This window comes from Ruditapes philippinarum, unplaced genomic scaffold, assembly GCF_026571515.1.
Source record: "Ruditapes philippinarum isolate M1 unplaced genomic scaffold, ASM2657151v2 ctg13101_1_1_1_1, whole genome shotgun sequence".
Taxonomy (NCBI): Eukaryota; Metazoa; Mollusca; class Bivalvia; order Venerida; family Veneridae; genus Ruditapes; species Ruditapes philippinarum.
Window position 1 is genome coordinate 51,012 of NW_026858743.1, and position 27,783 is coordinate 78,794.

Here is a 27,783-nt window from a genome sequence, read left to right on the forward strand (position 1 = left end):
TCTTGACTTTTTGTTCGGCGGAATCGCGGGGCAAAAACACGAATAGTACACTTTTGCCACCATATTTAATACTTTTTTACATCACATGTCATTAATATATCATTTAAAACAAGCCGTTTTGCTATTATTACAAAACGATATGTTTCTTTATCATTGTCGCTCCATTTGATATACTCATGATTAAATACTTTGGATCCATTTGCGTTACCTGAATTACACCAAATGTGTAAATTTTAAGCAGCATTGTCGCTAAATCTATTTAATTTACATATATGAAAATTGTTTATCATTTCAAAATCTTTTTCACACAATAATAAATATTCTATTAAGCTAGCATCATTGTAATAATAGCATGCCAAAATCGTCACCTAAGCGACCTTTTGCAAATGTAAGGGCGGTAGCTTTGTACATGTCGATTAATTTATTAAAATGTGAGTTTCTCCCTTTGTCTATTAACCATCTTTGCCAGTGTGTATCAACAGATGATGTCTGGCACATATTGATCATATAATAAATAGGCATGTTTGCATGATGTCCTTGCATTAAAATCACCTGAGATTAACACCGTGACTTTTGACTTTAATTGTTCTATATCATTTTGCAAACCGTCGAACAAATCTATATCTATCAAATTTGAAAAGTTTTCTCCCGTAAATAAACTGCAGGTAATAAATGTCAGAAGAATAATTAAAGAAATGTTTTGAAACTTGAACCACATAAACGTGTGATATATAATTTTTCTATTGAAATACCTGAGATACACAACAATAAAACCGCTATTTTTTGTACATTGCGATGTCTGAATTTACGATATAAATCATTATATGAAAACACTTCCAACTCTCTTTCACTTGAATTACTAGTAATAAGTAGAAATGAAAGGCAAAAAGCGAAACAAGAGTACTTAAGCTAGAATAATGTATTGAGTTGCATATCTCTATATAAATAAAGATATATTTGTATGTACATGGTCATTTTGTTCTATACATGCGATGAACGCTGTCAAAAATCTATATTTTACACGTTCAATGACCATAGTATCAGTATGCAATTTACATGTGAATAAATCCAGGAAATATTACATTGATTTAAACCTTTACTATTTCAGATTATTGAGACAAATGTCTGAAAATGATAGATCAGATTATTTCTTTCCTCTTATAGGAAATAGGTTATTCATGAATTAATCTTAAGTCTCTTTTTTATATATAGAATCAGCATTTGCGGTATATAATAAAGCTCCGTATTGATCTGGTTCTAAAATGTTCCCGTACATAAGTCATATACGGACTCATAAACGATCCCGTACATTTCCGTTTTTCAAATTTCCCGCATCTTATCCGCATATCAATGATACATGTATACGGGATTCCGTATACTTCCGTATATCCATATATGTTTTGCATTGCGCGTCAGTGACATAAATACATTAATTTTCATGCCATAACAGTATACTCTTAAGTTTAAAGGGTGTCAAGCCATTTTTAATAACATAACAAATATAATATTTTGGTGCTATTATATATAGTGTTTTAAATATTTCTTGTATGTGCCATTCGCTCTTAATGAGATAAACATTTCTTTTTCCAAAAATTTAAACTGGCTTTAATACACTTGAAGTTAAATGTATTTCAATAAATATTAGTTCATCAAGTATAAATAATGCCAATTTTATTCAGTGTAGAAACATAATACCAGATAAAATCGTTCAACCGTTAAGATATGTAAATAAGCTATTGTGGTAGAGCTTCTTGTAACTCTTATTATAAATAAAACCCTCACAATTTAACAGATCTATAAACTTCCTGATTTGGAAAATATGTGTTTTTTTTCAACGATTGAGGTAACATTGAATGTTTAATTCATGTCGAGTTCACGTACATCGGTGCTGGGATTTGTTGGGATAAACGATACATATTCCTTTATTTGGAAGAATGAAGTGGAGTTTAAATTTGGTACGTAGATACATTTAAAAGAATAAATTTATCTTTTATGTCGTTTTAAAAGTTAAGTTTGCATTGAATTCAACATACTTTTTCTGCATTAAATGACATGTTTTCATAGCGCGCATATGAATATAAAAGTAGTTTGAAGGTATTTGTAGATATTAAATTGTGATAAGTTGTTGACTTAACCATGACAAGTATTGTTTTCTTGCATTGTTTTTTATTAAGCTTATTTCAAGTCTATTCCATCTCTGTGCACAGTTGCTAAATACTTTTAAAATCAGAATTCCGGTTAGTCGTAATCTCTATCACCACAATGTTCTCTAAATTGATAAAAAGATTTCAAGATTCCATTTCGTGAGAATTAACTAGTACATCTACATGTTAATTTAGCTTATGTCAAGTCTATTCCGTCTCTGTTCACATTTGATAAATACTTTTAAAATCAGAATTCATGGCATCGGTAAGTTGAACAATGTTCTCTATATGGATTTTTTAATTAGATTTCAAGATTGCATTACAGGAAAATTAACTAGTACAGCTTCAGCCGATAAGTCCCGTCGTACGGAACTCTCTATCGCGATATTTTGATATTATACTATATTAAATTTACAAACTGTTAATATAAAGAAAAAAATACATTTTTGATGATAACATTGTAAATTTTGATAATGGTATCCTGCATGAAAAATGGTACCAGTCATCGGTGTATAACATTTTCACCATGTCGTCCTATTTCTTGCAACAAGAGGGCCATGATGGCCCTGAAGTCGCTCACCTGTATGTAGGCCCCCAGAGCGGGGCCAGTTTAAATCCCAAGGCTTTTATTTGAACAAACTTTGAAGACACTCACTAGAAGATGTTCCATGCTTAATATCTAAACTCTAGCTATTTGTTTTTGTTTTTTTTTTTCAAAGAAGATTTTTAAGTTTTTGCTATACACATATAAGGAAAATTAATGTCCCCAGGGCTGGGCCAATTTTGATCCTAGGGCTTTTATTTGAACAAACTTTGAAGACACTAACTTGAAGATGTTTCATGCTTAATATCTAAACTCTAGCTATTTGGGTTTTTTCAAAGATTTTTTAAGTTTTTGCTATACACATAAATAAAATCAATAACCCCCGGGGCGGGGCCAATTTTGACCCAATGGCTTTTATTTGAACAAACTTTGTAGACACTCACTAGAAGATGTTTCATGTTTAGTATCTAAACTCTAGCTATTTGGGTTTTTTCTAAGAAGATTTTTTTTTAAAGTTTTTGCAATACACATATAAGGAAAATCAATGACCCCCGGGGCAGGGCCAATTTTGACCCCAGGGTTCTTATTTGAACAAATTTGGAAGACACCCTTTAGAACATCTTTCATGCTAAATATCATAGCTCTAGCTCTTTTGGTTCTTTAAAAGAAGATTTTTTAAGTTTTTACTAAATGCATATAGGGAAAATCAATGACCCCCTGGGGCGGGGCCAATTTTGACCCCAGGGCTTTTATTTGAACAAACTTGATAGACACTCATTAGAAGATGTTTCATGCTAAATTTCTTAGCTCTAGCTCTTTGGGTTCTTTAAAAGAAGATTTTATAAGTTTTTACTATATGCATATAGGGAAAATCAATGACCCCCTGGGGCCGGGCCAATTTTGACCCCAGGGCTTTAATTTGAACAAACTTGGTAGATACCCATTAGAAGATGTTTCATGCTAAATATCTTAGCTCTTGCTTTATGGGTTCTTTAAGAGAAGATTTTTTAAGTTTTTACTATATGCATATAAGGAAATTCAATGACCCCCGGGGCGGGGCCAATTTTGACCCCAGGGCTTTTATTTGAACCAACTTGATAGACACTCACTAAAAGATGTTTCATGCCAAATATCTAAGCTCTACCTCTTTGGATCTTTTAAAAGAAGATATTTTAAGTTTTTTCTATCGGTTGCCATGGCAACCAGAGTTCTTCATGGAATGGAATTCTTTGAACAACTTTGTTAAGGCTGCACACAAGGAACATCCCTGTGAAGTTTCATTATGATCTGCCTTGTGGTTTCAGAGAAGATGTCGTTTTAAAAGTGTGAACGGACAACGGACGACGTACGACGGACGACGAACGACAGACGACGGACGATGAGTGATCCTAATAGTTCACCCTGAGCATATGCTCAGGTGAGCTAAAAAAGATATTCCGTTTAGTTAAGCTAAACGCTATAAGCGTATTACTTCAGATTATGAAGTTGCAATTTCCCCTTTATTTACTACTATTGTGTATCAAATAACCACTGTCTCTCCTGCTGTATCTCTTATACAAGTAATTATCCCATTTATTTATGTACAATTTTTAAAATGAAAAAAATGCATTTTGTCATATTAAATTGTAGATCTATAAAATTAATGCATATAAAATGTAAACAGTATTTTAGTGTTATCTTGATTTAATATCTAATAATCACAAGTCTTTAATCCTTGTAATTGGTTATTAGCTATCCTTCTGCATAAATACAAGTTTTATGTACTTTAAACCCTGTATATCATAATATCATTAATAAGTGAAAATTTAACATAAATGGAAATTTGGTCCAAGGGAGGTAATGTGATAATGTGATTGACTCGATCCAACCTTCACGATGATAAATGTCAATGACCAGATGTGACCGAAGTCTAATATATGATTAAGGCAATTATTGTATACCCAAGCTACATGATATGTCATTCTCATAATTTATCTTGATGTTTTACTCTTAAATCTATGATATATGTGCCAAATATTGTCTTTTATTCTATTGTCACACAGTAATTTTTTTCAGTACGAAGTTGTGTCTGTTAAATATTAAAAATATTCAACTAAGACAACTCAGATTTTTGGCTTATCAAATTCGTTTAAATTAATAAAGACATATGAATGCATAAAATAACATATTAATGTTACATTGACTTCTAAAATCATTTGACCAGTTTTTTCATAACAAAGATCTTTTAATGTTTTGTAATTTGCCAATCTGTTTAAAATTCTTACGAATGGTTCAGTATTTTGAATCATTCAGTCTCTGGCAGCTGAATTCTTGTACTGAGGATTTGTATTCAACTGTTTACTTACTATCAAATAAATTTAGATATTATATGAGATAATACATGTAACACGAAACATAAGAACGATTGAAAAGATTCATTTATGCTCACTTTGAATGCAAGTACATGTACACGTTTTTTTTTCGCGTGTTTCACTTTCTCGGTTATATCTCATGGCCACGATATAGGACAAGAAAAAAAATCGAAATGTCCCCTGTATGCTTCCGTATTTACTTGTTGCCTTCCTTCTTAGTGCTACTTAGCGATTTAAGAGAATTTGACCATATTTAATTATAGTGAAAGTGACATTATGCTCATATGTTCAAAATGAACTTAACTGACTATATATTTCAAAATATTGACTGTTAAAATGTTGATTGACCAACCCTTCGTATTGGAAATTTGTCTGGATAAAATTAAAATCTGCCTTGAATATAAAAAGACAACCACACCCTTTTGAACTGAACGTTACATGTTTATACTATTGGATATTTACGAAACAAAGTGTTTGAATGCATTGTTAATGTGATATAATTGCTTATATTGAAAGGAATTATGGCAAAATGAAAAGTTATTTTGACTTTCACCTGTTCACTCATTTATACACTTGGATGGGCAAAATGTCCCTTTAAGATTATGATAATAGTATTTTAATAATCAGCGTCATAGTATTCTTTAAATATTTTAAAGATTCAATATTCAGGTTGTTTAAAAAACATATATATAACAGATATATAATTAATTAGACACTTGGAGTGAGTGACTTCCTTACTGTTTACGCATTTGTATACACCGCTGTTAAATTTAAGTCAGAATAATTTTGCATATTATTACCGGTGTCTCGTAATAATCACACGGGCATAATATTACCACGGTTTGTACATGTTTTTTAAAATTGCCTGCGACTTTGTTTAATAACAAAGCACTTTGAAAATTAGTATAAATCTTCAGAATAGAACTGTTATTTCAGTGCATGTGATTGAATATTCTGACAGTATTTATTTTCTTTAGAATATATGCGTGAAATTGAGCTAAATCGCCAAATTTTGCATCTTTCATAGGGCATTTTGAAGAAACCTGCAAGGTTCTAAAAGTATTAAATTCATGGAAATAAATGCTTTTTAAACTTGCCAGGGGTGTTAAACTTTCTTTCTTGTCCATTGTTTTATTTCTAAATGGGCTAGAACTAATCTTAAGCTGTAGTTGAATATGGCCAATTTTTCCGATAACTAGGCCAAATTACCCGAAAATTTTGCCCAGAAGGGTACTACAAATGTTAAACTTGTCATTCATAACCATACACGTTTATTCTAAAGAATCAAGGTCCAATAACTTGTCCCATACTTCAATATTAACAATTCAATGATTGTTTGTAATCAACATTTGCCATAAATATAAATAACAGATTTTAAAGCGGCATGTATCCTTCGGCCGTTTTTCAAAATGGCGGACAAATCCTGTTGAGATGTGATCTATGTAATTTCTTTTAACTAATTAAGTACGTATGCGTCATTAGATTACATTAACTTTGATATCAAAAAATGTAACAATGTTTCAAAACTTTTTCTCAACTCAACAGATCATTTAGACAAAAATGACAATTGAAATTAACAATAGAACTCCACTTTTGCATTTAAGTGCTGCCATATATTGCCAAACTATGGTGTCTGGTTACTGCTATTTCGTTATTTTGTTTGGTTGTGTGTCGCAGGGTGAGAAAAATGTGCAGCCTGACCGGTACTCGAACCTGAGACCTTCAGAATACTTTATTGCGGCTCGACCGACAGCTATCCGGCCGCTCTCACACCTTCTCCCCTAATAAGTGAACACTTCTGAACCGTGACAGTCCCCTGCTATATTGAAATTCATCCTTGAATTTCACAGAGTTACAGAGCAATGTAATTTAAACTCTGAATTATATCCAGTCACAATCCCCAGTTGGGCACCAAAAGTCACAGGGTGAGAAAAATATGTGAAGACTGACTGGGACGCGAACTCTCAACCCTCAGAATACCGTACCGCAGCTCTACCAACTGAGCTATCTGGCGGCTTACACAGTGTACCCCCATAAAAAGTTAACAGTTCTGAACCATGACATGTGGTTGTTACAAGTAGCAAAAACATGAAAGAGTGTCAGAATGAGAAACATTTATTTTTTATTTTGTCGCACTTTTTTACCTTTTGTCAGTATTTTGTGAATGGGCCCTTCAACCGCGACAACACAAATAAAAAAATGAGGGAGGGGAGACAATTTTTTTCCATGCGACAATAAAGAATTCATTTTGTTGCCCCATATTTAGCGTACAACCGCCTTAAATTTGGCGTTTTATCATACTTCCACCTGTGCGTCCCACCGATGCCACTCTCTATTTTATTTCATTTATTTTGTTTTGTCGCAGTCAAGGGGGTGTACAGGAAATAATGACAAAAAAGATGGAAATTAAAGTAAAGAAAACAACAAAACAAAAATAAATATTGTGCAGCCTGATCGGGACACAAACCTAGGACCCTCGGAATACCATACCGCGGCTCTACCGACTGAGCTATGCGGCCTCTTATACATTTTCTCCCCTAAATAGTAAAGTTCTTAAGCTTGAGATACTTTCCTGCTATATTGAAAATTCATCCTCAAATTTCACAGGTTACAAAGCAATGTGAATTTAACTCTGAGCTATATTCAGTCACAGCCCCAAGTTGGGCTCCAAATGTCACAGGGTGAGAAGAATGTGCAGCCTGACCGGGACTCGAACCCGTGGACCCTCAGAATAGGTCCGTACCACAGCTCTTACCGGCTGAGCTATCCAGGGGCTTACACATCTTCTCCCCCTGAACCGCGACACATAAATATAATATTACATCCAGGACTTGCCTTTTTTTTAAAAAAAAGTTAATAAAAGGTAAAGGGGAAAGGTCTTGTTTATTATGGTGTCACCTCTACTGAAAGGGCCAGCCATTTCTGTATTATGAGACACCTTTTGCTTGCATACCAAGTACCTCCAAACTCAAGTCATTAAAATTAATAATGTCTTATGAAGAAACCTAATAACACTAGAAATTAAAAAGTCATTTTAAAACGTTCTCTCTTAATATATGTGTTGATGTTTAGAAATTTACCAAGTTATTTAAATAAATAAATTTATTAATTCATTCATCTGTGGGTATTCTTTTCTGATTTAAAATCCCATGAATGGTTCAGTTTATATTTTGAATCATTTACCCACAGGAAGAATAATGTCTCTGACTGATAAATACTTGCACTCAACTTTTTTTCTTATCAACAAACCAATTTAGATATTTACATTGGAAATATGACTCTCATCACCTACAGGCCAGTTGATTTATTTTCAATATGTTATTGGTGTTGGTTGATCAGTTTTCAAGCATCATGGCTTTGATTTGGCATAAATAGTATTTTAATTTCCCCTGAAAGCACAAATATTACTTTATTTAGAAGCCTGAAGATCTTTATGATGAAATCTTAACTGATAACCTAGGTTTAAAAGAATAAATATAAAATTCCTAGCCGCAACAACTAGAAAAACCAAATTTAAGGTATATAAAGCCAGTCAAAAAATAATATTTCTATCCATATATTCATCATTCCTGGGCCTCCATCTGTTTGATAAACTTCTTCAAATTGTAAATCTTTCGTTTAGGGCACATGCATTTTTTTTACTTGGGGACCATATGCCGCTTTTCATGGAATGGCAGTTACGTGCCACTTTGAAGGTTCCATGATAACCGCCATATGAACACATCTGCGGATGTTTTAAAATTCTAAATTTTACCAGTTCATGTTAAATGTTGAATTCTGCTTAAGCCGGTGCTAGGGGGCGTGGATGGTAGTTTGCACTTAATAGTACCGTCCATGAACAGGCTCAATCAAACCGAGCCTGCAACATTTTCAATTTTGCCGTGTTGGGCTTTCTATCTCTATTTCATCTTATTCTATTCAATACACAAATGTATATAAATATTAAAATATATATTTTTATGTTTATATACAGCTAGAATAGTCTGTAATGACTAAGATAAGAACAAACAATTTAGTAAACATGAGTTACATCCTTTAAAATGAAGAAAAAACTGAAACCCTAAAGAAATTTTCATGAACAGCAAAATTATAAACATTTGACTTATTTTGGCAGATAAACCAAATAACATATTTTGAATCTTAAATCTATAAACAGTTATAATTAAAGGTTTTGTTTGTTTTTATAAAATGCTGCAGGCTTAGTTTGATCAGGCCAATTAGAATGTAGTGGTGATAATTATTGGTAAAAAATTAATCAAATGTTTAAATTATATCTATTTCAAGGGATATTCTTCTGATCTGATTTACTTTTAATAATGGTTCATTATCAATTCAAATGTTTTTTTGATTTCTATGCCCATGCATTATGTAAATAATAGATTAATGACATGCCAGCTAGATAGCTCAGTAAGTACAGCCCACATACATGTATAATATTCTGAGGATCCCAGGTTCGACTCCGGTCAAACACATATATAATATTCAAAGGATCCCTGGTTCGATTCCGGTCAAGCAGCATATTTTTCTTACCTTGTGATATTTGGTGCCAAATTTGATATATATAGCTTATAAGAAGTATACTCTGTTATTTATGAAATGAAGAAATGTGAAAACATTTCAATATGGTAGGGATGTCACACTGTATAAACTGATCAATAACAAACCTTATATCTCAGTTGGTACCTAGAGCTGTGGAATGGTATTCAATGCATGTCAGGTCTGAGCTCCAGTCAGGCCACATATTTTCACCCTGTTACTTTTAGGGTCCAATATGAAGCTATGACGATATACATAACTCCAAGTCAATTCACTTTGTCACTTAAGTGTTCCAATGAATAGTACAAATTTAAATATAGTGGGGTTATGTCAATGAATAGATGAGAGAAAATGTTTAAGCTCACTCACAGTAGACAAAGGGTTCACTGATTTTTGGTAGTGCTGAGGTATGGTACATGTATTCTGAGGGTCTCTGGTTTAATCTCCCACACTCCTCCCCACCTAGCTCCAATGAGGTCCACAAGGTTGACAATACCATTTATCTTACCTCATATTGTTTGATTACATCATTAATCGTACCTCTTATTGTTTGATTACAGCTTGGAATGAAACATAAAAAGCTTTTATTCAATTTCATAAGGCTTCAGTTGACACATCAACAATGTAATTGTCATCTTATTGTTTTGAAAATGTGTTGGTCTGCCGGTCTGATGAATGTAGATGCTGCGGTGGCATTTAGCGATTCACTTAAGTGTGGGTGCGTGCAAACGCGTGTGTGCGTACGCATGTGTGTTGGTGTTTTATAGCTTATACAGCGAACTTAAAACATCTTCTTGCGAAACACATCTTGTCCAATTTCAACCAAACTTAGCAGAATTGTTCCATGGGTGAAGGGCTTGCAAAGTTGTTCAAAGAATTCCATTAGACATAGAGCATAGATATTTTGTATAAGGCATTATCTGGTAGACCTTCACCAAGAGTGTTTACATTTTACCCTGGGGTCAAAATTAGTCCCACCCTGGAGGTCATAGGTTTTCCCTTATTTGTATGTAAAATACACTTGAAATTTTCTCCTCTGAACTGACAAAGGCTAGAGGTTAGATATTTGCCAGGAAACATTTTGTAGTGAAACTCTACCAAGATTGTTCAATCTTTAGCACTAGATTCAAAATTGGCATCGCCCCTGGGGTCATATATATATATAGGGTTTTGTTATATGTATATAGTAAAGTCTTTTTAAAAATTCTCTTGTCTGAAGGTTTTAGGCTTACAGCTTAGATACTTGGTATATAATATCATCAGCAGGTCCTCTATCAAAATTGTTCAAATTTTGGCACTAGTGAATAGCTTAGATACTTGGTATATAATATCATCAGCAGGTCCTCTATCAAAGTTGTTCAAATTTTGGCACTAGTGAATTGGCCCCAGGGTGTCAGGTTTTCCTGATATGTATATATAGTAAAAGCTTAAAGAATCTCTCCTCTTAATATACAAAAGCTAGACGTTAGATATTTGGCATGAAAACTTCACTTGTGTGGTAGTCATAATTGCCTCCGCCAGATGGTCATAGGTTTTCCTTATATGTATATAGCGTGCATTTTTCCAGTGTGTGTGTTTGGCATGTAACCTTTAGTCTTGCTGGATTATTCAATTTCGCATTTTTGTGCCCCCACTATAAGGGAGCATTTAGATTTACCCTTGTCCGTCCGTCCGTCCGTCCATCCGTTCTCTTTTTGTGTCGCACGTAGCTCAAGAAGTAATTGACCTAGAGTCATGAAACCTTACAGGAATGTTAATCAGCATGTGTAGTTGTGCACCTGGGTATCTTCGTGTGGATATTTTTAGTATTATTTTAGAGTAATTGCCCTTGACTTAGTGAAAACTTGCAATTTTCAACTTGTGTCAAACGTAACTAAAAAAGTATTTGACATAAAGTCATGAAACCTTACAAGAATGTTGCTCAGCATGTGTAGTTGTGCACATGGGTATTGCCCTTGACTCAGTAAAAAATTCCAACTTGTGTCGCACGTAACGGAAAAAATATTTGACCTAGTGTCATAAATCCTTACAGGAATGTTGATCAGCATGTGTTGTTGTGCACCTGGGTATTTTCGTGTGGATATTTTTAGTTTTGAAGAGTTATTGCCCTTGACTTAGTGACAATTTCCAATTTTCAACTTGTTTCGCACATAACTAAAAAAGTATTTGACCTAGAGTCACGAAACCTTACAAGAATTTTGCTCAGCATGTGTAGTTGTGCACCTGGGTATTTTTGTGTGGATATATTTAGTATTTTTAGAGTTATTGCCCTTGACGTAGTAAAAATTTGCAATTTTCAACTTGTGTAGCACGTAACTCAAAACATATTTGACCTACAGCCATGAAACCTTACAGGAATGTTGATTAGCATGTGTTGTTGTGCACCTGGGTATTTTTGTGTGGATATGTTTAGTATGTTTAGAGTTATTGCCCTTGACTTAGTAAAAATGTACAATAGTTAACTTGTTTTGCATGTAACTCAAAAAGTATTTGACCTGTAGGCCTGAAAGTTTACAAGAATGTTGGTCAGCATGTGTACTTATGCACCTTGGGGTTTTCTTGTGGATTTATTCAGTATTCGTAGTATTTGCCCTCTACTAAATAAAATATTTTTAGTTTTTCAACTTAAAAGTAGTAGTAGTAAAAGTAGCCAAAAACAATATTTCACCTGGAGACATAAGAATAAGATTGACAAATCGTTGGAGTATGGGGGCACCAGTGTCCTATGGACACATTTCTAGTTACAGGCTTTTATATATAGTAATAGAAAATAACACTGAGGACTCCATTTTACTATTTCAGTATTGTATACTATAGATAATAGACACGTGTTTCGCAAACTGATTTCTATATTGCTCTTTAGTTTTGCAAACCATTGTCTAGCATCTTAACTTCCTGGCAAAATACAGCACTAGTCTGTAGGAACGAAACCTTTTCATTGTCCCATTAATAACTTGAAAAGAAATAAGCCTAGGTTTTTGTAACATGTAAGGGACATTGACCTTAGCCAGAAGATGTCCTCTACTGATTTTGAGGTCAGTAGATAAAAATCCACATGGTCTTGATGACACAAATAGTAACCGTATTGTCAAGCAATGTATACCTCAGTGCTTGCAGTTCTTTGAGTTAGAATATAATCTTGAGCACTTTATCAAACTGTACTAAATCAAATCCGGTGGGTTTTTTAACAGTTATTTATTTAATGAGGTAGTTTTTAAAAGGGGACATAACTTTGATAATTATCAATTTTATTCAGTTTGAAACTCTTTTCTATTCGCCATTTATTTAACAATTTTGGCTTTGTACATATATGTTGTCTTATACTTAATCTGTTGTATGCATTGTGTGTATAAAATGTTCTCAATTGCATTTTGTTAATGGAATATACGGGTTGTTAAAAGAAAATGTAAAAAATGCCTTTTCCAGTATTCGAAGCGGGTCTCTACACACACACGCAAGAGATTGATCAAGTGGTTAAAGATTTAGGCGATAGATATAAATGTGCTTTTATATAAGAATTATCGACATCCCTATTTCTCAATAAATTGAAATAAGAAATGGCGAACACTTCAAACGATATGTTTCTTGTTTTAGTGCATAATGTTTACCTTCACGCCTGGCGATTTTAAGATAATTGACACCTCCATGCATCAATATATTGTATTATGCATACAACCAATCGGATATGACACTGATAATTGCAATCTAGTTAAAATAAACTATTTTTTTCCACATGAACAAGTATTATTGATCTAAGAAAGAATAAAACAAAATTATGAATAGGCGCTTGTTTTTTTTTTTTTTTCTCAATTCCCTGCAATTATCTTTTTCAATATGCTCCTGTGTGTTGGATAACAAAAGTATATGTTAAAAAGAAATACCATTATTTGACACAATTCATTTTGGAAAACAATATTATTTAATTCTAGTATGTTTGGTGTAATACAAAACCATGCGTGCGATTATCACGGCTTTGTAGGAGCACATTTGTCTCCGAGCACATTTGTCTCACTAAGTGTGACCGATGTGTTCGTAAACATTCATATTTGCGACAAATTGGAAATGAGACAGATGTGTTCGACACACAATAGAAAGGACACTCGAAGCACATTTGTCTCACATTTTTCCATAAAATTCTTAAAAGGTAATAATTATGCCCATCTGTATACCGGCTACCAGCCATTTTTCTGTGTTTTCTGTATTTAAAATACCGTTTTTAGGTCACTTCCGGTCAGTCAAAAACTTCCTACCTCTGCATAGGAGTCATATATTAAATTAAAGAATATCCTTGTTCTGCATGTCACAATGAAAATTTCTACAAGTGCAGCATCCAGAACCTCGTAAACACAAATGCAGCAGGTCTATTCTAATCGTTATTGATTGTGATACGTTTATTTTCAATGCTTAAGGTTTTATAGATGATATATAGCACTAGGAATATTCTTAGACATAACATTTTCTTATTTATTACGTGCGCACAAGATAGCTTTCCCTTACGTGGCCACGCGATACTATTACGTGCGCACGCGGATATGTATTCCGCATTTGGACCCTGACCGGGATCCTCGCATGAATAGTTCGACGCCCCGTGTATGTGTCGAACCTACAACGGTTAGGGGCAAGTGGTATTTTGAGTTCTTAAAATAATCCAGGTAATGCCATAATGGCCACTCAGAATCGGGCGATACGAGACATTCCGATGAGACACGAAGCGAGGCACGATATTGTAACACGAGATCTCGCAATGTCGGAGTATCCCGTATCACGAGATTTCAGAAATAAATAAAATTTTACTTCTTAAGATAGGGCAAGTATGAATTTATTAATATTCAAATAATGATTTCTGAGGAAGTTAGATGCTTGTAACCCAAAGGAATTTGCTATAAATGTGAAATAATGCGTCACAAAAGTAGAAAAATGTAAACAAAGTAGTATTTTGACTTCAATGCAAAATTCTAAATCACCTCGAATGTACAAACTGTAAAAAATCAGCAGATGTAAAAATGTTTCAGGTAATTAGCCAATGAGTAACTTTTTAGAGCTATAAAAGTATATCAAAAAAATAAAAAAGCTTTAATTTTGAGGAATACAAAAAAAAGCATTTTTCAGACATAATGGGCCTTAAAGTGATTTTATGTAGACTATAAAGGGAATACTACTTAGCGGTATTTGACCTGGAACCAATTTCTTGTCTCGCGTCGACGAACGAGATGCGAAGCGAGATGCGAGAATTAAACGAGTCACGATATTGTAACCGATTACGGTGTTCTGTTTGGACATAAGTAACATTTTTGTCTCCCTGAACAGCTGTGCACAATGGTACAAAGGTGAAAATGAGATGGTATGATGATTAAAACACGATGGCACGATGGTGAAATCACGATGATGCGATGACACGATAGAGAAAATAATATCGCGTTTTCATCATCATGCCATCGCAGTTTCATCATATCGTTCCATCGTATTTTCACCATCGTAACATGGTCTTTCACCATAGTACCATCACGTTTTCATTATCGAGCCTTCGTTGTTTCACCATCGAACAATCGTTGTTTCACGTTCGTACCATTGTGAACGGGAGTTAGTATGTTTCAGTGTATGCCTTGAGGTTAAACCAGTCAAATTTCTTGAATTAGAGATATTATAATTAATAGTTCACTTTAGGTTTTCATAAATAAAACATAAGCAAACCTATTGATGATTACACTTGACATGAGGTAAAACGGCGAACCTCGATTCTAAAAAAGAATTTCTGACGTGGGGAAATGTGTGACAAATAATTCATAAAAAATGGCATGAGACAAATGTGCTTTCTTGTCCCTTAAAAACACATGAGAAAAATGTGCTTTCTTGTCCCTTAACAAACTTGATCGGACCACATTTGTCACACAAATGAGTTTTTTAGGGTAGACATTGGAGGTCCCATTTGTCTCATGTGGGACAAATGCGACCGCATCGGTCTTACGTAAGACAAATGTGCTCCGAGACAAATGTGCTCCTACACGGCTTTACTTTCGCAGGCGGTTTATACATTTTCCCCGAGATATTGCTTTACATCAAAGCATTTTAAAAGTTTGCAAAACTTTCAGCTGAAGACACATGTAGACACAAAATTGATTTCGGAGAAAATAGTATTATACTTTACATAATTCAAATATGTTTGATTTTATATAATTTTATAATTTCGTACGCGTGACGTTCTTACTTCGGCGCGATATAATCAAACACGTGCATTATTCTAATTTCTAATACAAAATATACATTTCGATAATAAACGTACATGTATAAGTAGCTCTATCTGATTGCACTTTTATTGATAACCATTATTTTATGTTATAACTTACCTTCAATATTAAAATAATGTTATTCTAATTAAGGAAAAAATGACTCATCAATGATTGTCTATCTACATCTCTGACAAAACATAACGACACACGCATAGCTATTATCATTATTTAAAATCACAACTGTCTTTAACACAAGGTGAAAACACAATTAATATAACATATTAAAAAGAAGGACTAAAACTGTTTTTAAATTATTTATCAGAACATAATTATAATTATTCATAACGAAGGTTGTCATATTTAAAAATCGCTGCAATACATGCTTTTTAAACACTCCTGTGTGTTAGAAAATTAATGAATTCCCACAAAAGTTATACTACATGTATTAGATGCGGAATTCATTTTGAAATAAAATGGTATATAACTTAACTAGTTTGGAGTAAATTTAAGACCGTACGCGTGATTCTAACGGCACTAACCGTGTGATCATTACGCGACACCGGTCTTAAACATAAAACTTGTTTCCGCTATTTTGACAACGTTATCAAAAACTCCCTAAAGTATCATAATTTCATAAAGATAACAACGTACTCTTTCCTGTGATGTGTAAGGATACGGCATTCATTTCATGCCGAGTTCCGGCCAAAATTCTATACAAAATAAAACAAGCGCATCTTTTCTCATCACATGAATTTCATCCAGCCAATCAAATAACCACGTAAATATCACAGTTGCTTAGCACTCAGCATAGTTACATAAAATGGATATTTAAGCACTTCCTTTAAAATTATTATGGCAACCAGAATAAAAACCGGGACATATTTTATTTTGATTACCTTGAATCCGCTCTCGACAATATAGATCATGGGCTCGTGTGATTCGTTATGATTTCCAAACAATTGATACGCTGTGGAAAATGTTTTTTGAAAAAACGGTACGATTTGGTAGTACTAACATGCATGTAGTCATTAAAATAATGTATACCTCTACTGATAAACATCAGAAAGAAATGACATGCAATAACATAAATGTTTAAACATTAAAATAGGTCTGTTTTGCTTACATTTCGAAGCTTGGTATCTTCAGGAAATTGAAGCGTGGGTTAAATATAGACTGTTTTTAAACGATATGATTTTTTTCAAACTTGTGACCATGTTCGATACTAGACCGGACACAAAACGTTAAGCAATTAAAAATAGCTCTTGTACAAAATATTTTTTTTTTAGTTTTTAATATACAGGAGCGGAACAGGCCTGTGTCTACAAGCCAAGTGTCTGTGATTGAAATTACAATACATGGTCATTACTAAATATAGTTTTTTTTAAATAATCAAATACTTGCAGCATTGATGAAAACAATAAAATGTACCTTGGGGAAGTTTAAGTGGGTTTAAGAATATCAAATCACTTAAATGTGTGACACTCATATATTCATCAAGCATAGTGTTATTTGCGAGACGTCAAGTAGTAATTTACCGCATCAAGAATTCCTATATAGATTTATACAGCATAAAATGTAACTACAATATACAAAACTCACTGAGCACATCAGTCATTATGTTTTACTGCATTTAGAATTTGTTTTTAGCTCACTTTACTGTACTGCAGTAAGTTGATTGTCCTTGTATTTCAAAGCATATCATCAAACAATCAACAGCATAACAATCCTTACCCTCACGATTATCACTGTAATTATCATAAGCATCACCATCCTCATCTGTTCATTCAGCATTATTCTGCTTATCAACAGAATCATCAGCTGCATGACTATTTCAATTATCAAGAAGACAATCGTGTTATGAGAAGCAAACAAATAAAAACCGTCATCAACATTATACCGATCATACACAATCAAAATCAGTCATCAAGAACTTTTGTTTTCAATTATTAAGATTACTACCATTACTATGAAGAATAACAAACTATTCACCACAATCAGTGAAGTTGCACACCAGTACTTATGTTCAGCTTAATATTTTACAATAATTAAGACCATATCCATCAGAATGAGAGCAGCATCAGGATGTCAACATCATAATCCCTGCAATTGTCATGTAGGAAGAGAATATTTGCGACTTGGCTAATACTCAAACCAGGGACTCTGGGAATACTGTTCTTCAAATTTTCTCACCTTAATGAAGTTAAAGGTGCTGTATTTTGACACACTCCTGCATTTCTGAAATTAATATTTTGCTATGGCCACAGATATTTTACATTTCTCAGAAACTTCTGAGATGCATTATATAATCACTGTCCCACTTTGGGTACCAAATGCCTCGGTGTGAAATATGTGCCAGACTTTTTTTACACATTTTAAACATTTGCCATCTGTTTTAAGGAACGGGCGCAACATGCATTTGTTATCATCACCATCATTCCAGTCATATTATCATTGCAATCAACATACTTTCAACAATCATCATATATACCATTTTTATCATTAACCTAGCTACGAAAGGTCTTTTTCCTGAAAAAAATACGTCTTAAGACAAGCACTTTTACCCCTCCGTTTAGTCTGGTACTCCTTGAATTTTGTATGGAAGGCAACTGGCCCGCAAAATACGCGGAGAAAGCATTATCTTTTTAATACAGACCATCTTCTTGCTACTAAGGATGGTTTTGGACATTGAACAGTTTTTGTGCTAACAGTATTAATTTCATGTTTTAGAAAGTGTCTAAATAGTCTTATATTGAATTGCTGTGTTGAATTGAATATAGTTTTTGTTTTATGTTTATTTTTGTCATTTTATTGCTTCGCACTTTTTGTGTATTTTTCTTGACATATTCTGTATAGAGTTCTTGATTTGGTCTATTCCATTACAAACATTGATATTGATAATTGTAAAATTGCCAGTTCCAACTAAGATGCCTGTCAGTTTATGTTTATTTTCTTGAAACTGCAGGATTTAAACTATAAGACTTTCCTCAGCCCTTTTTGTCCATATTGATCCTTGTACCACTGGGTGTTGGGCTGTTTTGTTTTAACAACAGGATGATTGCACACTGTGACTCCGTTATATAACGAAAGGCCGCTAAATGTCACACTTGACGCTAAATGTCGCACGATTTCCCCCAACCGTAGCATCATATTGTGCCGATAAATGTCGTAATTGTTACGATAAATGTCGCAGGATTTTTCACTTGCCGTTAAATGTCGCAATATTTTAATTCATGTAAAACAACTGGTATCGGTATTTGTATTTTTCCATATTATCATTATGTAAGTCATCTAAGGAATAGTAACCATCCACTTGCATACAAATTTAGTATAATTCAGTGAAGCACTGAATACAAAATTTAGAGGTCACCTTCTAATTGAAAATAACATTTAAGGACATGAATGGTGTCCGGGGTCAGTACTCTCAGTGCCCGAAATGGCTGATGGACTCTCTATAAGCCTAGAACCCATCCATTACATATAAGGTCTATCTATCCATCCATTCATCCATCCACCCACCAAATCCATCCATCCATCCATCCATCTATCTATATCTATCTTTCAGATAAGAAAGGATTTCCTGTCATGTCTAAAATATCTAAATTGATATTATTTGATTGAGGTTACTTTGGTCACGACTTTTAATGGCAATAACCGATGTAATAGAAAACTGTTGCACGTTAAGAGACCAGTCATTTGCCACACAGCCAAACTCAATCGTATTTTCGTTGGGTTTATCATGGATTAAGTTAGCATTTCAATGAAAAGGCAGTGTTTTTTAAGATTCTAGAGTAGGTAGAAAAATCTCCGCTAGAAATAAAATTTACCTGCTTTAATCATTATATTTTAAAGTATTTTATACTATCCTTTTGCAACACATGTCGATTACATTAGTTACATATACTTGATAGACTGAAAATTATTGTTCTGACATTTCCACCGAATTTTAATTGCAATCACTATTTATTGCTTTGATAAGCCATTGTATTGGGCGGGGAAAATGTATGTTTGAATGCATGTCATATCGTTAAGCTTTTCTTTTACTTAAGATCTGAGGGATCACCGTGGCTAAATTAACTCCTCTTTTATTGATACCTCTTTTTGTATACATGAGTGAACACGTCTCAGACATAAGAGACTGTATCATAACTACAGTAGCTACACATGTATTTGTAGATTAAAGTCTATAAGGTCTAAGTCACAAGGTACCATTTTGACTTTTTACTCTTTTTGCTACATTTCTTCAAAACATCACAATTTTCATTTCTTTCGATTTTAACATACTTAATGTATTTTTCATTGATAATTAAAAATTATTGGTAATATTCTTGCGTTTAATGCAACAGTTTAGTAAATGAGGTGTTTTCAAACTGGCCTTTTCGGATGAAATACAAAGAGAGCATTTAATGGTGTTCTACCTGAAAGATTAACTAAATCCCATTCTGACAGATTGATGCTGTTGAAATTAATGCAAAAATATGCATATGAGTAAAGGATGGAAATGCTCATGGTATTTATCGAATTTGGTATCGCCTGAATTTGTAACGTGCTACGTTAAATGGTATGTGACTTATCTAACCCAGACGAAGGTAAACTAGTCTGTGTTACATTGCAAATCGTAACCAAATACTTCATATTAAACACTCTTTGGAAACATTGAAGTCTATAATTCACAAACATCTAGCCGTGGAAGAGTTATGGAACGTCTTGACTGTCTTATGTGATCATTGCTTTTGCTATCTTGGCAGAATGATAAGGCCTTATGAAATAAGTGATCTCAGATGTTTTTCCTGGTTACAATGGATTTGAATATAATACAATTATACCATTATATTACACACGTACACTCACGGACACACAGGCAACAAGTACAGAAAATAACTAAATTTTAATAATTACATGTTATTGTTTTTACTGGGATATTGAACTCAGCGAACAAATTGAATGTGCCTTTAAAGATGATATATGTGACTTCTGTAAAAATAGTCAAGTTGATATTCAGATTGTAGAATGCTAGTAGGGGCGTCAGTGGCCGACTGGTTAAAGAAGTTGACTTCAAACCACTTGCCCCTCACCACTGTGGGTTCGAATTCCGACAGGGACTTTAGATTATTTCATGTGAGGAAGCTATCCAACTAGCTTAAGGAACGCCGGTTGTTCTACGCAGGTACCCGTTCGTGCCTGAAAAAATGCACGGAGAGGCACCTGAGGTCTTCCCCCACCAGTAAAGCTGAAACGTCGCCAAATGACCTATAGTGTGTCGGTGTGACGTAAAACCCAAATTAAACAAACAAAAAAGTAGAATATACATGAAATAAGGTTGAAACTAAAAGAAAGACTTAAAAATAAAAAAAAAAAACGTTGAAGCTTTAAACCATATTTTCTTACATGTTGTTCGCATGGAAGATGAATAAAAAAGTCAAGTGAATATAGTAAGCTTCAACTTTTTAATGTAAATCATTTACAGAATTTAAATTTGGTAAATATTTAAAATATTGTTAAATTATCACACTTGATTCAAATCAAGTAATACCGTTAACTTAGTCTAGAAAATTGCATTATATATCTATATTTTAGTTATGGCTTGTATGGTGCATATGGTTAAATGTTAGCAACCACCAGGTAGGAGGAGGTAACAGAATTTACATCATTCTTTAGTACAGATAGTAATGTAATATTTATCTTTGTTAAGTTAATTTAAAACGTAACAAGATTCAAATTAAAAGAAGTAATCATACATGAAGCAGCGAATAAGGTTGTGGTAGTGTTCATAAAATGAAATGCATGTTTTTGTTTCCATTACAGAATTTGATGAACGATGTACAACATATTGCGCATGCTGTAAAGACAAAATATGTGGACAAATGTATGGGTTTCCTAACGCTTGTACTGAAGGCTGTATTGATGGTTATAGAGGTGCTCGCTGTTATGAACTATGTACACACAATTGTACACAATGCTATTATCATGCAGATGAGTGTAGTGCGTGCTATGATGGCTATTATCCCGGCCTTGCTAGAGACTGCACATCAAAGTGTTTATCCGGATGTAGAACATGTACGTCAGGAACCACGTGTACATCATGCAAGGAGGGATATAATAATGACAATGGTCGAAATGATTGTAGTAATCGTAACTGTCCTGAAAATTGTAAATGTGATAACGGTCAATGCGCATCATGTAAGGACGGATATTACGATACCAGTAATAAATGTAATAGTTTATGTCCAGGGAACTGTGTCACGTGTTTGTCAAATACGGTTTGTAGATCGTGTAAGGATGGTTATTTTAAAGGTTACCAGAACGACAACATAAACCTCCCTTTGTTGAACGACTGTACATACAAATGCCGAGATAACTGTGTACGTTGCTCGTCCTATGATAGTTGCTCTCTGTGTATATCTGGTTTTTATGGATCGACATGCAACAACAGTTGTTCAGCTGGTTGCATATCAAACACTTGCGATATATTGACTGGAAACTGTCATTGCTCTCCTAATTTTGCTGGGGAAAGATGTGACAAATGCAAAACCGGGAAATATGGAAATATGTGCGATCAACAATGTCCTGAACCGTGTAAAGGTAACGTATGTGAAAAAGATTCTGGTGATTGTACAGACGGATGTACTATAGACACGTATATTGGTGATAAATGTGACGTTTGTTTAACCGGGTGGTATGGACAATACTGTAATATATCTTGTTCTGCCGGATGTATAAATCAGCAATGCGAGAAAAATGACGGTAAATGCTCCAATGGATGTCTTGATAACTTTGTAGGAAGGCAATGCAATCAATGCATACCTGGCAAGTATGGTGATGCATGCCACAGTGACTGTTCTGCCAATTGTGACAGGAACGAATGCATTAAAGACTCTGGAATTTGTATTAATTGCAATGAAAACTTTGTTGGAGATAAATGTGAAAACTGTTCTGTTGGTTTTTATGGTTCAGTTTGCTCTGAGAGATGCCCGAATAATTGTTGGAATGATGTATGTGAACGGGATACAGGCACGTGCTCTGATGGCTGTTTCAACAATAATTCGGGTGACAGATGTTGTATAAATAATAACAACTGTATCACATGTTTGTCAGATACTAGGTGTAAACAATGTAAGTCTGGATACTTCAATGACCAAGGTGACAAACAATGTCCTTCGAACTGTCTAAAGTCTTGTCATATCGAAACCGGTGTCTGTGATGGTTGCAAAGGTAATTTTTATGGTGAAAGTTGTAACTTTATATGTGCCTCTACATGCAATATTCAAACAACAGCGAATGGAAGTATATGTCAGCAAAGTAATGGAAAGTGTCTATATGGATGCCTAGATGGTTTCCACGGTTTACAGTGTTCTGAAAAATGTTCTGTTTATTGCAACGATACACTTTGTAAGCAAGACGACGGCAAATGTACAAAAGGTTGCAAACTGAAAGTAAAGAATGACAATATTTGCCCTCTGACATCCGGTAAGATTAATTCAAAGCAGCTCTTTTTTTCATCATATATTTGCTATATATGCTTTTCATTTTTAGCTATGCTATGTGTTAATGTTATATTATGTATTCTCTGTAAATTTGTAATGATGACGATTATGCTGTTGCCGCTGCTAATGATGATGAAAATAAGGATAATGATGATAATTTTAATAATAAGAATTATTAAAGTATCTGCGACAACAATTATACACATGTTTATGTATATAATAAAAAATACAATATGTGAAAGCCAATTAAAAACAATACATTTGGTAACATTTTATGTCTTGATGAATTTATAGTGATACACAATGTACTCTCTCTTTTTAATATGTCATAAATTATACCCATGTAGCACTCTTCTATTTCTAAGGTAAGATAATTGTGTTCTTTACCGATGATTCTTTAGACTTAGGTTCCTCAGCGCAGTCAGTAAATACAGCTGTTATATCACTTGGAACAATTCTTGCTGCGTCAGTAGTTGTTAACATCATATTTGTGGTTACGTTGTTTCTCCGGAAATATCGGAAAAGGTAAAGATTGTTAATATATTAAACTGATTTTTTGTCCAAGATAGAACTTGAAAGTTGCAAAAATACTGTACAATATATGAAATATGTCAAAATTCTAAAAAAAAAACTTTTCGCCTACTGAGTTCCACTTTCCAAAAAGAAGAAGAAGGGAGCTCTTGTCATGACCCTCTCGTTAGCTTCCCACGGCGTTGACATTGGTTAACCTTTTGTTAAGATCCTTTTTCTCGAAAACTGTAAAACCTAGTTTTCTCTTCAAACTTGGTATACATGTTTATTGTTATGAATGCACACAATTTCAAAAGTCATTTCTAATTTTTTTTTGCAAAGTTATGCCTCTTTTTCAAATTTTTAGCACTGATTTTAGCCCTGATTAACTTTTCTGCGAAGGTCTATTTTCGCAGACACTATACAACTTCAGACTTGTTATACATGTGGCAGAGCAGATAATCCGGAATTGACATTTCCAAAGATATGCACTTTTACTATTTTCCAAGGTCACTTTCTGAAAAACTGCCACACTTGTTGCATTTTTAAATTGGAATGCATTGCTAAAAGACATGTAACTCTATTATTTTTCACAGTTATACCCCCACTCCCCTCCTATTTATCTTAATTTCTTGATTAAGTTTTTGCTAAGTAACATTTCTATAAAACAATCAAAGATATTCAATTAAACTTAAGAGTACTATCAAATTTAAAATACATTTGTAGGAGTGAGATAAGCCTGTTTATGGTACTTTAAAGATACGATGTTAAAAATTATATTTTTTTTTAGCTTTTTATTTCCGCGTATTTAGAATCACTTTTATCCATTATATTTTCTTGTCAACATGAATATATTACAACAGTTTTTGAGTAATGCATATATATTAATGACAAGTCAAATGATCTAAAAGAAATATGGCCAATATTTCATTTACATTACAGGGTCAATGAAACTTACAAAACAAAAGGACCTGCTTATGAAAACTCTGGTAAATATATATGTAAATGTTATTTTTAACTTTTAGATGATTATTTTTCATCAAGAATCTTATGTTCTTCATATTAATTTTTAACATATTTATTTAAGCTCGATTGCGAAACAAGTTCTTGCACTAATATCAATCATTTTAGAGTCCGTTTCCTGGAACCAACCAGTCATGGTGTCATATAAAAAACGGGTTGTAACCCGAGTAGGGCTCGAATACATGCTCCCTGGATTTAGAGGCATACACCTTAACCACTAGACCACCGCTCCCCTTATATCTCCATTTACACGGTCAGTTCTTAATTAAATGACTTTCAATCTGAATCATATGTTCTTACCATTGAGTTTCAAGCGTAATAATTTAGATAAAATAGTATCGTAATTATTCAAATATTTTCATGCGCAATTACTTAGATAATTAGTAGCATAATTATTCAAATATTTTCAGGCATTGAAATGGAATGTGGAAGTTCAGCAAATGCTGGCAGTGCAAGCAAGCATGAAATAATACAAGGTATGTCTAGTTTTTTTTTCTAGACTTTTAATTGGCTTCTTCAGATCTTTCTGTGCATTTCATTTAAAATACTCGTATATTTAATTACTAACAATTTATTTCGTACCTATAATATCATAACATATCTTGAATATTTTTAAGGGTTTATCTTGATAATATTTAATATTTGGCATTTTAAATATTTCAATGTAGATGTACATTCGTGCTTTTTTGCATAACTGATTGTTCTGATGTTAAAATGGTGTGCAAATCATTTAATCGCATGTGAGATAAATGTGCGGGCATTGTAAGTTGTTATTTTTGTTTTTGTTGTTGTTGTTGTTGAAAAATAATTATGTATCCAAAGCGTAACTTGTATATTTCAATCACATTTTATAACCCGTTATCTTGTCAATAACTCTGTTAAGTTGCGTTGATATATTTCAAGAATGCCAGTATATGGAAAGGTTTATTTTTTAGCATCAAAGAGCAACACTGTGTTAAAGTCGCCTGACTATGAGGATCTCGAAAGAGTTCAAGGTATTTGTGAATTTGTGAATTAATTTTTAGATCATCGTATTGTAAAGTTGTTTAATGTAAACATATAAATTGTTTATATAAACTTTTCGTCTACATTTTAGTTGGTTTCATTAAATGATTTAAATATATCTTTCTTTTCGTTTCATTCTTTACAGTTTCTGAGCATGAATATGGAGAAATTCGTCCAGACACTTGATATCATTGATGGACTTATCACAGTAAGCACGTGCGAAGATAAATGGTCATCAACAACAATGAACTGTATTAAAATAGTCGGACTGAGAACAGAGTAACAATTTAAATTATAAACAATGGACGACATTATATCAAACACAAACTATTTCCTAATTGTATAGTGCTGTATATTTGTTTATATTTTTATGTGTTTAACACTATTGTAAATACTTTTTTAAAAGCATTTAAAACATTTGACTGCATGTTGATATTTTGATATCCGCTCTTTTAAAGACATAACAGTTCCATATAACGGATGTGCATACTTACATAATTAAATACCTCATTCATTTTGCTAAGTTTTATAAGTTTTGACATTCGTTTTGTACAACGGTGCAAGTGATTTTTTGTAATAAAATAAACAAAATGTCAAGTTGAACTGTTAGTGTATTTTTTGGAAAGTCTGATCTACAAATGACTCACTTGTGTATTTTTTTTTTTCATATGGCAACTGTCCAGCTTTACTAGTGGGAGAGACATCAGCTGCCCTTCCGTGCTTTATTAAATTATTTTAATTCTGGTTTAACGATGATATTACATTTATTCTGTTAATTGCTGATAGTATTGCTATTTTAAGTAAATCACCTGAAGACTTACGAAAGCTAAAATGAATTGCATAATTACTGGACTTTATTAGGAGTAAAAGTATACAAATGTTTAAAGTACGATTATGTTTAGTAGGATGATGGTTCTGATTTGAAATAACGAGCATTGGACATATAATGATATTCTTTAGTTGACAATTTCAATTATTAAGGTACTGTCTTTAACTATACTGGTAGTTTTTCTTCTTACTTTGAATCAAGAATATTTAGCAGGGAAATCTTTAAAGGCATTCAATTATTTGTTCAATTTTATGTATTTTAAAGTATCCTGTGAAAAAAATGGGGATTTGGTAAAAGTAAAGAATTTCGAACGAGCACATCTAAAATTTTGTAAGTCAATGTGTTAAGCATACAATAAGCAGCATGTCTATTTATAGTGAGCTGGAAAGGAACCTTTTATTTGTATATAGATATGTACGGATTATCAAATTCTGGTTTAATATTGTTGTAAAGTTTTGGTTCCACTTATGAGATTTTAATTGATATTTCGAGTTGTACTTGTGATTATTGGTTAAGAATTGCTGCACACCTTGGACTTGCTGTGCTCCTTAGTATTGGACTTGCTGCACTATTGGTCTTACTGCATTATTGAACTATGTAGCTACGCTTCTTAGACTTGCTGCGCTCCTTGGTCTTGCTGCACTGTATAAGATTTGCTGCAGTATTGGACATGCTGCACTATTGGACTTGCTACACTCATTTCACTTGCTACAGTATATTAATTTGTGCAAGTTTTTCTGACTTAGTTGCCATTTTCTCTTTAACTTTGATATATATACAATTTTCAACTTGATTGTAAATAAATAAATAAATGCATCATAAATAACGTAGCATAATTTTTGTCCTTTTTAGCTGATAATGATCAATGGAAAAGATAAATGAGATCGATTAAATACTCATGACCATATAAGCTAATACTTGACAACACTCGACAGTTACTCTTTTGCGACTTTGTCGTATTTATGAAACTTGTTTTTAAATATTCTTTTAAGGATAGGGAAGTCATGAAATTTAGCAAAGTTTTTTTGAAATTTGTATAAGGAAAAGAAACATATACATTAAATTGAGTGAAATAAAACAACATGTAAAACTGTTTTTAGGAAGTTATTTGTTTCTATTCTTAAACTTACAAT

At 33.2% G+C, this 27,783-nt stretch overlaps 1 protein-coding gene across 1 annotated transcript; it reads left to right on the forward strand.

Annotated features, from left to right (window-relative positions):
* The first annotated feature begins 1,757 nt into the window (after positions 1-1,757).
* LOC132754105 (multiple epidermal growth factor-like domains protein 10) lies at positions 1,758-27,594 on the forward strand. The gene is made up of 8 exons (XM_060744703.1): positions 1,758-1,955; positions 21,377-21,431; positions 21,605-23,266; positions 23,685-23,808; positions 24,736-24,782; positions 25,227-25,292; positions 25,752-25,811; positions 25,967-27,594. Exons 1-8 carry the CDS (start codon positions 1,935-1,937, stop codon positions 26,005-26,007), a joined length of 2,076 nt encoding a protein of 691 aa, XP_060600686.1. The 5' UTR covers positions 1,758-1,934; the 3' UTR covers positions 26,008-27,594.
* Positions 27,595-27,783: the final 189 nt, after the last annotated feature.